The sequence below is a fragment of the Phycodurus eques genome, chromosome 3, assembly GCF_024500275.1.
Source record: "Phycodurus eques isolate BA_2022a chromosome 3, UOR_Pequ_1.1, whole genome shotgun sequence".
NCBI classification, from domain to species: Eukaryota; Metazoa; Chordata; class Actinopteri; order Syngnathiformes; family Syngnathidae; genus Phycodurus; species Phycodurus eques.
This window is the reverse complement of record NC_084527.1, coordinates 25,749,241-25,762,718: the sequence shown is the minus strand read 5'-3', so window position 1 is coordinate 25,762,718 and position 13,478 is coordinate 25,749,241. Positions and strand designations below refer to the sequence as shown.

Sequence of the window (13,478 nt, the reverse complement as noted above, 5' to 3'; positions counted from 1 at the left end):
GATCAAACTGAATGTGAAAATATATAATTAGAATTTTCATTACATTCAACTTTCAGCGTTATTGGACTTCAGTTAATACACATTAAAATTCCATGTTTTTCCATATATTTTCCTGCTTCCAGGCAAATAATTACCTTCCCATTTACATATACGTAATATTTGCGTAGGATTAGAAAACTGTGTCTATTGAGGAAGTTAAAATCAGATTTTATGACAAATTTATGCAGAAATCCAGGACATGCCATTGGGTTCACACGTCATACTTCTTACATTGTTTATGTGATCAGCTCAGCAATGTAATTTGCATTTTATAAATGATAATAGGGTTAACTTAATCCATAGCATTTGAGCATACACCATTTTTTTTGTTACCTAGTGGTTGGAAGAGATAAATAGTAACTTTTGACAGAAAACGTAATGAATACATAATATATATATATATATATATGTATATATATATATATATAAATAAGAAGATATGTAAATTGCAATGACGATATATAATGTAAATTGTAATGAAGATATAAAAAAAAGTTACTCTTGTGGTACGGAAGTAGGTGTCAAAGTCGACATCAGCATTGAAGTCTATTTCAAAGGTCTTTTTGGGCTTCTTTTTTCGTGTCTCCTTGTCAGGCAAATGGTCCACTGATGGGAAGAATAAAATAAAGAAGCACTGTAATCAAAACTTGGCATTCCTAAAAATAAACGTTTAACTCATAATAATGAGATGATCATGGAAATTATGAACATCATACAATCTTGTTGATAAGCATGCAAAAATAAGATGGTTTTATATTGTCATTCTATTATTTATCGATGCTTGGTATGACATTTGCGCAAATGTACAGTTGCAATCCACCAGTATGAACAGATTGCAGTCAACCACGCCATTCTATCTTCCAGCCATCCATTTTCGACACCACTTATCCTCACGAGGGTCAAAGGCGTATTGACGCCTACACCAGCTGAATGGCAAGAGGCAGGGATACACCCTGAACTGGTCGCCAGTCAATCGTAGGGCACATAAACAAACAACCATTCTCACTCACATTCACAACTACAGACAATTTAGAGTTTTCAATCAACCTACTATGCATGTTTTTGGAATGGGAGGAAACCGGAGTACCTGGCGAAAACCCAGGCAGACACGGGGAGAACATGCAAACTCCACACAGGAAGGCCGGCAATCTGGGATCTCAGACCTATGAGGTGGATGTGCTAACCAGTTGGCCACCATGCTGCCCCGATTCCATCTTAAAGGACAAATTTACAACAATACCCCAACAAGCAAATTTTACACCAAAGATAGATTTTTTTTTAAATTTTATTTTTTAAATCAGAGATTTATTAAGTGTGTGGATGTCAGAGATGATGTGGAGATTTTTTTCCATTTCAATTTACTTACACTTGTGCTTTGGCTTGAACTGCCAGTAGCCTGGTCCGGCCCACGTAGCCATCGTCCTTGGGCTAAAGTACGAATACTCTCTGGGCTGAGAGGACAGCTGCAGACACATAGTGGCGATATCTCCCTCTCCAATGGGTATCACATCACTAGAAAATCATAGAAAGCGCAAGAGAACTTTTTGTTAGAGGCAAATTGTGTGTTGAAATTATCTTTTTACAGCTGGTGGCATATACTCTGGAAACTTTAATATTACTTTGAGTAGAAGACAAAAATGTAGGGCTGCGGGAAAAAAAATAAATAAAATCTCGGATAAGTCGACTTCAAAAATAGGTCGACACATATCTCTGCCTTGAAGCTCCGCCGGCACCACCCATGCCACCTACCATACAGACATCTACATCTAACTCCATTCTACTGTATTCAAATTCCTAAGTCCCAAGGTACTCGTACCCTAGAATTGCTAGTTTCAATGTACTGGTATTTTAAAATGTGGAAATTTGGAAATAAAATGTGTTAAAATGCAAGAATAACATCAACAACATCATCTGCCCGAGATGCGCGCTCTGGCAAGTGATGGATGTATTGTTTTTATTGTGGGTCGTCGGCTCACTCATACCCGCCCGAGGTGCACTCTTTGTGGGTGATGCCAACAGACCGAGTCTTCGACCGAGATCTCGTGGATCTTCCTTCCCCCTCGGTTAGTTGACAAAATATCTACAGGACAATCGATTCTAAAAGAATTCGACAGTGACAGCCCTACAAAAATGTTTCCATTTGTTTGTCTCACCGTTCTTTTCCAGAGCTCGAGGCCTCACACCCGTCTCGATGTTCCTTTAGCCCCTCCTGACAGTCACCCAGACCCTCCTCGTAGTCTGCATCAAATTCAGGGTAATCCTCTTCTTCAGCATCGGGTTCAGGTTCAGCATTGACGTCAAAAACATGTTCTCCCTGTTTCATTTTCTCCAAAAGTTGGTTCATTGTCTGAAAGAGGACGTATGCCAGTGGCACATCAAGAATCAAGTCTACAGGTTGGATGTGTAAAATTGTACCACTACCAGTAGTGGTACACAGGCTCCCTCTAGTTGTACATGACGGAATCACTGAATTAAATGTTCAAACTGGGCATAATTTTACACTGGCTTAAACGTTTTTTGAATTAAAAAAATATGTATATATGTTTTTACATTTGTTAAGTACAGTTCAGTTGTATGTAACATTTAACTTTAATACATTGCGATTGAATCTTTAAGACATCCATCCATCCATGTTCTACCGCTTATCCGGGTCGGGTCGCGGGGGCAGTAGTTTTAGCAGGGACGCCCAGAATTCCCCCTCTCCAGCCACTTCATCCAGCTCTTCCGGGGGGATCCCGAGGCGTTCCCAGGCCAGCCGAAGGACGTAGTCTCTCCAGCGTGTCCTGGGTCGTCCCCGGGGTCTCCTCTCGGTGGGACGTGCCCGGAACACCTCACCAGGGAGGCGTCCGGGGGGCATCCGAATCAGATGCCCCAGCCACCTCATCTGGCTCCTCTCAATGCGGAGGAGCAGCGGCTCTACTCTGAGATCCTCCCGGATGACTGAGCTTCTCACCATATCTCTAAGGGAGAGCCCGGACACCCTGCGGAGGAAACTCATTTCGGCCGCTTGTATCCGGGATCGCGTTCTTTCGGTCACGACCCAAAGCTCATGACCATAGGTGAGGGTATGAACGAAGATCGACCGGTAAATTGAGAGCTTCGCCTTTCGGCTTAGCTCCTTTACCACAACGGACCGATACAAAGTCCGCATCACTGATGTTTAGACGTTTGTTTTAAAAAATGTATTTACAATTTGTGTAGTACATTTTAGTTGAATCCTCATTTAAGCAGTTTTATTTTCCTATTTTTAAGCCCAGTATTAAGGCTAAAACTAAACTATAAATAATATTACAATGGCTTACAATATTAAATATACTTTTTAGGAATAAAACATCTGCCTCATTTTTGATTAACCCTACTACTCTACTGTATTTTAATGTTGATAATCATGGTGGTACTTAAGAGAGCCAAGTCCTTTTACTTTTTTTGGTACCTTTTTTTTTTAAATCAGTTTATTTGAAAGGGGACAATGCAATTTCATAAAACACATGAAATACACATGGTTAAAAAAGCCAGAATTAGCCAGAAGGCTAGTTTTCATCTGTAGTCCCCTGGCCATGATGTAAAAAAGCAGTAAAATACATCTACAAGACAATATAATACAGGATACATAATCAAAGACTTACTATACTATTAAGAGAGAATAAAACCACAAATCATTTGATCATAACAAAAAAAAAAAAAAAAAAAAAAAAACATCATAACATACTTGTATTTTAGTGTTGGCAGCTATAGGTGTTAACTAACCACATTTTCAGTTTTTTTGTGAAGGCCTTGTATGTTGTAAGCAGTTTAACCTCCTCAGGTACTGAGTTCCACTCACCAGCGCTCCTCACTGACCAGGCTGACTTACTGAAAGTGCTCCTGCGCAGAGGAATGAGACAGTCACCTCTGACAGAGCCTCAAGTGACATGCTCAGAGCTGTTTCTTTGGCTGATGAACTCAGCCAGAGGAGCTGGAGCCAAATCATGCAGTACTTTATAAATCAAATTTAAATCTGCAAATAGGTGAAGACTGTCCCAGTTTAAAAGACTGTATTTTTTTTTAAATTACACAGTGATGATATTTGTATTGGCTGACAATTTGCATTTTTTTCTAAATTAACAAGTATGTCGGGGTCAGGTGATACTCTCTTTGTTTTAGTGAAATACATGCCTACAGTTTTAGAAACGTTTAGCTGTAGACAACAGTCCTGCAACCAAGTTGTGACACAGGACATTTTATTAGTGAGTTTAGCAGCAACCGTATCTTTGGAGCGACCATGAACAAAGAAAACCGTGTCGTTTGCATACATTACGCACTGTGCTTCAGAACAAACAGTGGGCAAATAGTTGATATAAAGACTAAATAAAAGGGGGCCTAATATTGATCCCTGAGGGACTCCAGAGGTTAGCCTAAGAGACTCTGATCTGCAGTTGTTAACTGATACAGATTGTGTTCGGTCATGCAGATATGATTCAATCCAGCTCACAGCTTTGCGAGAGAAGTTACATTTTGAGAGCCTGGTAAGAAGAACAGAGTGATTTACTGTATCGAAAGCTTTCCTGAGGTCCAAGAACACCGCCCCTACAACTCCACCCTTGTCGAAAGAAGATTTTATTTTCTCAATGAAGAGGCATGTAGCCATTTCAGTGGAATGCTTGGATCTGAAACCAAACTGCATGGCGTGGAGAGAGGGGGAGCTGCTGTTTAAATAATGGACAATCTGCTCTGACACCCATTTTTCTGCAACTTTGGAAATGGCCGGAAGAATGCTTATAGGTCGGTAGTTAATCAGACAAGTTGAGTCACCGGATTTAAAGACAGGGGTAACAACAGCAGATTTCCAGGCCTTTGGAAAGTGACCAGATGAAATTGAAAGATTAATGATTGAGGCAATAGGAGTAGCAAGAGTTGAACCTAGATCTTTGAGCATGTTCGTGTTCATTCCAAAAACATCCTTTGCCTTAGATGGTTTGAGTGAATGAATTAAATCGATAACTTTGGTCTCAGTAATATTTGTAATAGTAAAGAACTGCGTTGCAGACAATGCAGGGTATTCCTTCCTTTGTTTTACTGCAAACTTAGAAGAAATTTTCTGACACAGATTCAATGAAGTAGTTGTTAAAAGCATCAGCCATCATTTGAGGTTCCGTCAGGATGTTTCCATTTAATTTAATTTGCATTAGTTTTGTTTTGTTATTTTGTGCATCACCCAATAGTTTTTTAATATAATTCCAGGTTATTTTTGAATTTCCCTTCGCACTATTCAAAGCAGTAATGAAAAAGTCAGCTTTAGAAATAAAGTGGTGTCTATTGTATCCTGATTTGACCGACAACTTCAAGGAATGATCGCGTTCTTCCATCAGTTTCAGAATAAATGTGTTTAACCAAGGAAGGCCATTCTTTCTAGCTTTTAGTTTAATTATCCGTGTAAATTGTATAATAATTTAATGTATTTTGTTGGCAAATTTAGAACAATCCTCATCTAAATTTTTACCAGCAAGTAATACATCCCAGTTTACTTCTTGGATAGAATCTTGGAAATGTTGTTGTTCATGTTTTGGTATCCTATTGGATTCAGTGGTGGTGTTTGCATATAGCTTTACGCTGCCAGCTTCCGCATCAGCCAGCAGTGGTGGAGGCCCAGCCGGCAGTGGTGGAGGCCCAGCCGGCAGTGGTGGGCCTCCACCACTGCCTCCACCAATAGTCCGACAATGACGAGAGGGAACCTGCCGCGTTTGATGGAGAACTTGCCCAGCTGTTCATTTCGGATACAGAAGATGAGGACTTTGATGGATTTTGGATGAGGATTGATAAAAAAAATAACGGGAGTACATTGTTTAATACTTCAATAAAGTACAACTGAACTCAGTTTTGCTCCCGCTGCCTTTTTAAAAACATTGTTTTAGCGTCCATGCACGCTACCGTATGTGTTAAGCTAGCGAATGTTTTACCATGCCTGCGCCCAATTGTGTATGCGTTAAATACAGAAATAGACCCCGTAACTGAGACTGCGCCTTTTAATACGCCTTATGGTCATGAAAATACGGTCGTATGGTCATGAAAATACGGTATGTGAAACTTTTTCATTTCAGATGATTTATTGCTAATTTAATTTATGTTTACATGGCATCAAAAATAAATATTTCTAAATTGTCAAAATGTACTCTTAATTATTTGTGCATTTCGACTTTTTACTGAACTGATATCGGAGCATTTAAATCAGTATCAAATTGAATAAAAACCCAAAGAATTTATAGCAAATCGAATTGCAACTTAAATAACTTAAATCGAATCATGAGGTTCTTAACAATGGCCAGCCCTAGTCTATTGTCAAGTAGAAAGGTAAAATTACTCATCTTTCGAGAATATACTATTATCGTGAAAGTGACACTCATTAGTTAGGTTTTCTATTTTTACCTGTCCCAAATGGGGGAATTGCACAATTCAGCCTAATATTTTGAATCAAATCCAATCCAGTTCACGGGAAATGTACATATGTATATTTTATGTTATTTAATATTGTGGTTATAGTTGTCACTAGGGTTGAATTTCACTGCATATCAAATGCTTACTTATCCAACCAAACTATTCTGACCTGCTCAGGGTTCCAGCTTGTGAAGGAGAAGTTGTGCAGAGAGGGGCAGATGTCACTTTTCTCCTGAGACCGCTGCAGTCCAGCTATCAGAATTACAACACAGACATATGGTGTGAACCACAGGGTGTTCACCATTTTAAATACACGAATGAATAGCAAAGACATGCTGTACACCGAGTGACACGGCCGAAACCGACTAAACTATCACGCAGTGTGTGGGGTATGTGGCAACTATGTAGTTTTCATGAGTGGTGAGTAGTTTTGCTGCCATTCAAAATTTTAATTGCTGGTGAACACAACGTTTGAGATGTAATGGCCATTCAAAAATGGATGAGGTATTCCCCCCCTCCCCCAAAAAAGAAAAAAGCTGAGTTTTAAGTGCAAGAGGGGCAGGCCATATCATTACAGTATACCAAGATACGAGAAGATCGAGCCTCAAGAATAAAGGTTGATACTTATGATACTTCAGTCATTTGAGGGACTGTATTTGCAGTATCATATCTCAGCACAGCATAAACCATACAATGCGAACCACACGCAAAGCACCAGGAGGTGAATCGATTTAGAGGATTTGCTGAATCGATTTGAATTGCGGGGCAGACAATTACAATGCAATGATGAATCGATATTTTTACCCACCCGTACGAGTTAATTATTTTTCTTACCCATGAATGGGGCTGCAGGGACCACCGTTGCAGGTGGAGGAGAGTAGGAGGATGCTGACTGCAGAAGGATCATTTGGGATGGAAAGAGCAGCTCGCAGCGACTGTTTTCACTGAAGAGAACCGACAGGAAAACCCCAGCTGTGCTACTTTCATCAAAGGATGATGCCATGCGATGAAACATGGGGTCTATCTGGAGGGGAAAGAACAGCCAAGCCGTCAGATATTTACAGTACCTCAAAAGACACGCAACAAGGCTAAAAATAAACTAGCTTTTGGATTCAAATATACTGTGCACGATGGCGACTCGGAATAATGTATTTTGCGGAGGTGATCAATGATGTCATTGATCGGATCGGCGAATTATGACATTAAAGGCGATCAGCATAAGACGCTAAATATCGGCCGATACCGATCGGATCAGTGTAAAGTCTAGTTTTAATTATTATTATTGTTATCGTAACATAATTGAACATTAGGTTCATGGCTGTGCATTTATAAGCTTAGACCAGCTAACTAGGAACAAGACAAATACTCTTTGTACTACTACAGGTTTTGGAAGTGTTCAATTTGTTCAAACTAAAATTCATTTTAGTTTGAACAATATGACCATTTCAGTGTTGCCACCAAATGGCCTTGGCGTTTCTCCCCCGTCATATGAAGGCTCATATGTAATGTGTTCAGACGGTCTTTGTCCTGAAAGTCCCTAACAAAACCTGGCGCTCTTGAATGAAAATGAACTTCCGTTCGAAAACTGCTCTCGGCGGCCAGAACGAGTGCGTTCTCAATATTCATTAGGCAGAAATGAAGTTCAGTTCACGTACGCCCAAAATACAGTCTGAACTAGTCATGAACTTTCGTTCGAAGGTACTCAAAATTAAAAGAAACGCTCCGCAGGGCGAATGTTACTGTCTGTGAGTACTAACGTTAATCTCACATGTTTTGCGATATGTTAATGACATTGAATGTTACTGTCTGTGAGTACTAACGTTAATCTCACTGGTTTGCGATATGTTAATGACATTTGCTTTTCAATGTGTTTTTTGAGGTGCAAAATGCAAATTTGAACTCGCAACCTGTGATGCGAGACCGCTTAATTCAAGCCTTGGGAGTTTTTCCATGCCTTCATTGCCAAGTAGTGAGTTGTCCTTAATGTACATGAGTAGTGTAGTTCTTTACCTGCTAAATGTGTAAAGTACCTTGAGAACTTACAGTATGTTGTGAGATGGCACGGTACAAATAATATTGACTTGACTCTACCTTGGAACTCTAGTGGGAAAATAAATCTAACAAAAGACTGTTTTGGCAGGATTAAATGTTATTTTGGATTTAATTTACTTTTACACAAAAAATAAAGTCAAGTCAAATCTTTAGTTATGAATGACATCAGAAACTGTTAGTGGATTCAGAAAAAAATACAGTACCTCACATTTCCTCTCGGACTCAGTACTATTTATGTTACTCAGGTTCTGCTCCACAGTCTTCTTTGGGGGTCTCTTTTTCTTTGGTTGCTTGGTAGTCACCTCGGCATCTTCAATTTGCTCTTCCTCCATTATTCCATGGTCTACAGTAGCACACATACACCGTCTAAGTGTTATATTTTAACATATGAGGAAAATCATAAGCAGGCACTTATGGGAGTAGTTACTTAAAAATAATTCACAATGCTTTCAATGAGGCTCCCTCTGACCTTCTCCGGGTTTGGTTTCTGCCCCCAGGCCACCAAGTACTCTGTAGGCATCAGCATGAACTGCATCAACCCTGACAGCATAGATCTTAGTACTGGCATCCAGTGTCCCAGCTGCCACCTGTAAGCGAAGACACACACAGACTGACAAGAGTGCTATTCTGTCATACATTTACAAGGGATGGGCATAATACAATGTATAAATTTAATAAAAAAACAGAATTCTGTCAAATATGTGTAATTGATTAATCGCTTCTTGAAAAATGAAATTAAAGGGCACGAGAGAACTTGACTTGCTACCAGCAGTAACACTGTTGATTCCGTCTCAACTTGTTAGGTCTCAAAAACAACATAAGCAGCAACCCTAAGTCTAGCTAAACGTTATGGCACAACTCCTCTAGTAGCAGGATTCGGGTCAATACAATGAAACAGTATTCCAGATCATTCAAGATGCCAAACCTGGAACATAGTGTACCTTGAAGTTTGTGAGCTCGGAATCTTTCTGTTTAAGAATATCAGCCATGTAATCAATGAGATGTAGACCAAAGGCATTTTTTGTTGTAATTTTCTGTCAAAAAAAAACTGTGTTAGTGACAATAACAAGAATGCTCATTAGTTTGTACCTTTTAGAGTGTGCTCTAAAAACATACTCACATTCTCAGTGGAAAGTTTGATGCAGGTGGAGTAATGTTCTGAGATTTGAGCGTTGGACAACTTAGGCACAGCAGCCGGTGTCTCTGCGGCACTGGAGACAATTTTGATGTTACCAGTTAGCACCCAGTCAAACACCTTTTTCTACAACCCTGATGTGACCGTGACTAAATATTCAAACAAAACCAAAACATGTTATGATCTACAGTAATCAAAAAGGCCTCTGTTTAAAACACAAATAATGTGCATCGTATTTAGTAGGATTCTTCTGATGATTACTTTGTTGCATCATAAAAGCATGTAAAAGCTGTGGTCTTAATTGTCAAAGGAATTATTAGAAAAAACAAAAGGAACTGCACATTGCTTACGATGTGTGACAGCCACCTCCCATATGCTTTGTGAAATGAGATGGCAGCATGACTGGGGTATTCAAACCACTTATCCTGATTAGGGTGTGCTAGAGCCTATCCCAGCTGACTTTGGCCAGAAACTGGGCAGACCCTGGACCGGTCACCAGCCAATAGAGCACATACAGTATAATCAAACAACCATCCATCCATTTTACGTACTACTTATCCTCACTCGGGTCGCGGGTTGTTATGTTGACAGCGCTGGCTCGGGAGCGAAGAGGTAGGTGGAGATCTTCGCGAATGACATAGATAGGCTCGTGAAATTCGAATGATCTGATTTCAGGCCTCTCGGCAGAAAAACGTCTGGAACTCAGGAATTCGTAGACGATTTTAATTCATATTTCAAGTATTTACTGAGGCAGCGCAGAGCCAATATCACACCGCAAATACTAACCCTGGTTGGGTAAGAGATGGAACATTAAAAACAACAACCCAAAAAATAAATTATTAAAATAATATGAAAAAAACAAAAAAATGAAAAAAAAAAGATTGCTGCATGCTCTGAAAACCCCGACTCCCCAGAACTTTCAGCTGTCAATCAAATACAGTGGCCCAATACATGGCGGTTTGGCCCCCATGGATTCACCTATTAGCAGATTTGTATTAAATGAAAATTATTTTTCTTTTTTGGGGGGGGAACCAATCCCGAAAACACTAATTGATGGGGTTTATCTGAGTTTATTCAAGAATTTGGGGGGTTAAACAAACAAACAAATAAATAAAATTCCCAAAAGAATTCTAATGGTCGTCATTTATACACATATTTTCACTATTCGGGGGCCAGCCCTGTCAGTATCCCCCGCAAATTTGTTCACGGCTCGCAAGTGGGGAGAGAATTCCCAGCGAGGGACATTGCACACGCTCACACAAGCTCCGGAGAAGCAGGCTATGAGCCGGCCGGCATAGTGACCATCACAGAGGTGCCGCCAGGACAATTTTTCCTCCATTGAGATTCAGCGGGACAACACGCCTCTGTGGCCGCCTAAGGGTGGACCATAAGCGACCAAAGTAACGCGACGTGCATGCGACCGAATATCCGTTCGTAAAGACTAGAGATACGACTATATAGGTAGCAGACTCCTTTATCGATACAAAATCGTTTGTAGGGCTGTGCACCGGATATCGTGAGACCAGGAATCGGTTTCCTGAGACTTTATGGTTTTGATCTTGTAATACCAGCATACCAAATGTTAGCATGTGGGTAACAGTCAGCATTTTGGCAAATTTTTACAATAAAGAATAATATGTTCCACCAAGGCACGGTGGGCGACTGGTTAGAGCGTCTGCCTCACAGTTCTGAGGACCAGGGTTCAATCCAGCCTGTGTGGAGTTTGCATGTTCTCCCCGTGCCAGCGTGGGTTTTCTTCGGGCACTCCGGTTTCCTCCCACATCCCAAAAACATGCGTGGTAGGTTGATTGAAGACTCTAAATTGCCCATAGGTGTGAGTGCGAATGGTTGTTTGTTTAAATGTGCCCTGCGCTTGGCCGGCAACCAGTTCAGGGTGTACCCCGCCTCCTTCCCGTTGACAGCTGGGATAGGCTCCAGCACTCCCGCGACCCTAGTGAGGATAAGCGGCTCAAAAAATGGATGGATGGATGGATGTTCCACCAAATTCCTTGACCGATTTTAAGCATTTTAGCTTCAAACGGATCAACTCTTTCAAGCGATCTTGTGAACTAATCCCTTTTCAAAAATTTTGCCATGAAGCTTTCACAAATGTGGCTGTCGGACATGCAAGAGTCAGCAGGCCCATTCAAAATTTCTGAGGGAATTTACTAGTTGTTATATGGAGTCGGATACCTATGGGGTGCAGACTCATTTAAAGAAGATTCCGTAGCAGTTTGAAGATCAATTACTCTTGACCGCCTGCGCTGACGTCGCTCCTTCTCATCATCGTTACCAGGGAAGGCTGCAAGCAACGGTGTGCTACAGGCTGCTGGTGATAGGCACTTGTTCTTCATTGATGAGGATGTCCAACCCTGGCGTACCCGGGAGACAGGCGTGGTGGCCGTACTCATCTTGACTGAAAACAGAGCATATGAGAATCTGTGCTTTCAAATTCAAATATGAGAGGCTCAAATTAATGCTACTCATTCTCAGAGCACTGAATCGATCGCAACTGAACTGGTGTAGTTGTCCTCGAAGACATTTAGCCTCTCATTCGAACAGGCTTTATCGGTTTATGCACTAGTTAGGACAGCACTGCAAAAGTCTAGTTGCGATCGATTCAATGTCCTGGATGAATGAAAATATTCACAAGCACCCATTACGCGTTTTGTTTAGCATACGTTTAAAAAAAAAAGTCACAGTACATGCTGCACATCAATTGTGAATATATTATTTAGTAACATTATACACTCAGGTCAGATACAATTGTAAAGGAAGTTGAATATTGCCGTTTGAGTAAGAGATGAACCAATAAATACAATTGATTTGGCGTTAGTATGAAAGAACCTACTTACGTGAACAATAACATTGCGATGCATGATGTACAATTTAATGTTGCAATTCCGCTTTCTAACACAAACTATAGCAGTTGAATGCGTTTTTCCATTGACAACACAAGTCAGGTCGTTGAAAGGGACGTGAACTTTGTCAAATGGGATAATAAATGGTATTTAAGGTGTTATTTTAACTAGGCAAAACAGGAAATCACGACAAAGTAACTGTGATCTAACAATACGTAGTAATGGTGACTTAGAGACACTCAAATAAACGTGAGCATTGGAAACACGAACGCATTGTTCAAATATTGCTGGAGGGTTAGCGGACTTAGATTTACGCGTAAACCTTACCATAAAGTGAATTATTCTCGCTCAAAGTATGATGAAATGTGTCAAATCCAGTAAAGGTTTCTAAAAAGGTAACAAAAGACGTTAACTTTTCTTGCTGCCGAGCATTTGAATTTTGCGCCGAACCCGTGATGATGTCACATCCGTATGTACTATGGGTACGTTCGGAAAGTCCACTCTAAGCGCGCTCCCTACTCTCCGGAACGTCCGGAAACTCAGAGCGATGTTGGCGTGTGCCCGTTCGGTTATTCAGAGCGCCACACTGCGACTGCCGAAGCACACTGCCCCCGCTCTGACTGACGAGACATACCGGCTGAGGCAGGACTAGATGTTTGCAGGTAGAACTGACACATTCAATATGGCGGACGCACCGGCGTATCAGTGGCAATGAAAAACACGCTCGTTCGTGAATTCATAGAAAATGGAGCGCGCCTGGCCTCTCTGAACACTGGACTCCAAAACCCAGTGAGAGCGTCAGATTGAATTTCCGAACGTACCCAAGTAATTGTACGGCGTTATGCACAACCGTACGCAGCAAAAAAATAAATAAAACAAATAATCAATCACTAGATGGCAGTAGAAGATAAATTGCATGCTCCAAACTGGAATACAGTCCAGCAGTGGTTCTCAAACGTTTTAAACCAAGTACGCCCTCG

At 40.7% G+C, this 13,478-nt stretch overlaps 1 protein-coding gene across 3 annotated transcripts in view; it reads right to left on the bottom strand.

The window, feature by feature from the left end:
• The window catches only part of ncaph (non-SMC condensin I complex, subunit H), a 28,420-nt gene extending 15,467 nt beyond the window's left edge, over positions 1-12,953 (bottom strand). The window contains exons 1-11 of one of the 3 annotated variants that reach the window (XM_061672852.1): positions 12,826-12,953; positions 11,831-12,053; positions 9,623-9,713; positions 9,444-9,536; positions 8,972-9,089; positions 8,706-8,845; positions 7,285-7,474; positions 6,620-6,702; positions 2,193-2,386; positions 1,406-1,551; positions 539-645 (exon numbers count right to left, since the gene is read on the bottom strand). In XM_061672852.1, coding sequence (XP_061528836.1) covers positions 539-645; positions 1,406-1,551; positions 2,193-2,386; positions 6,620-6,702; positions 7,285-7,474; positions 8,706-8,845; positions 8,972-9,089; positions 9,444-9,536; positions 9,623-9,713; positions 11,831-12,048 — 1,380 coding nt within the window. In that variant the 5' untranslated portion in view covers positions 12,049-12,053; positions 12,826-12,953. Of the gene's footprint in view, positions 1-538; positions 646-1,405; positions 1,552-2,192; positions 2,387-6,619; positions 6,703-7,284; positions 7,475-8,705; positions 8,846-8,971; positions 9,090-9,443; positions 9,537-9,622; positions 9,714-9,987; positions 10,008-11,830; positions 12,054-12,492; positions 12,574-12,825 lie in introns of those variants that run through there. The other 2 variants (XM_061672853.1, XM_061672854.1) reach the window with 2 other exon arrangements.
• Between the last annotated feature and the right edge of the window lie 525 nt (positions 12,954-13,478).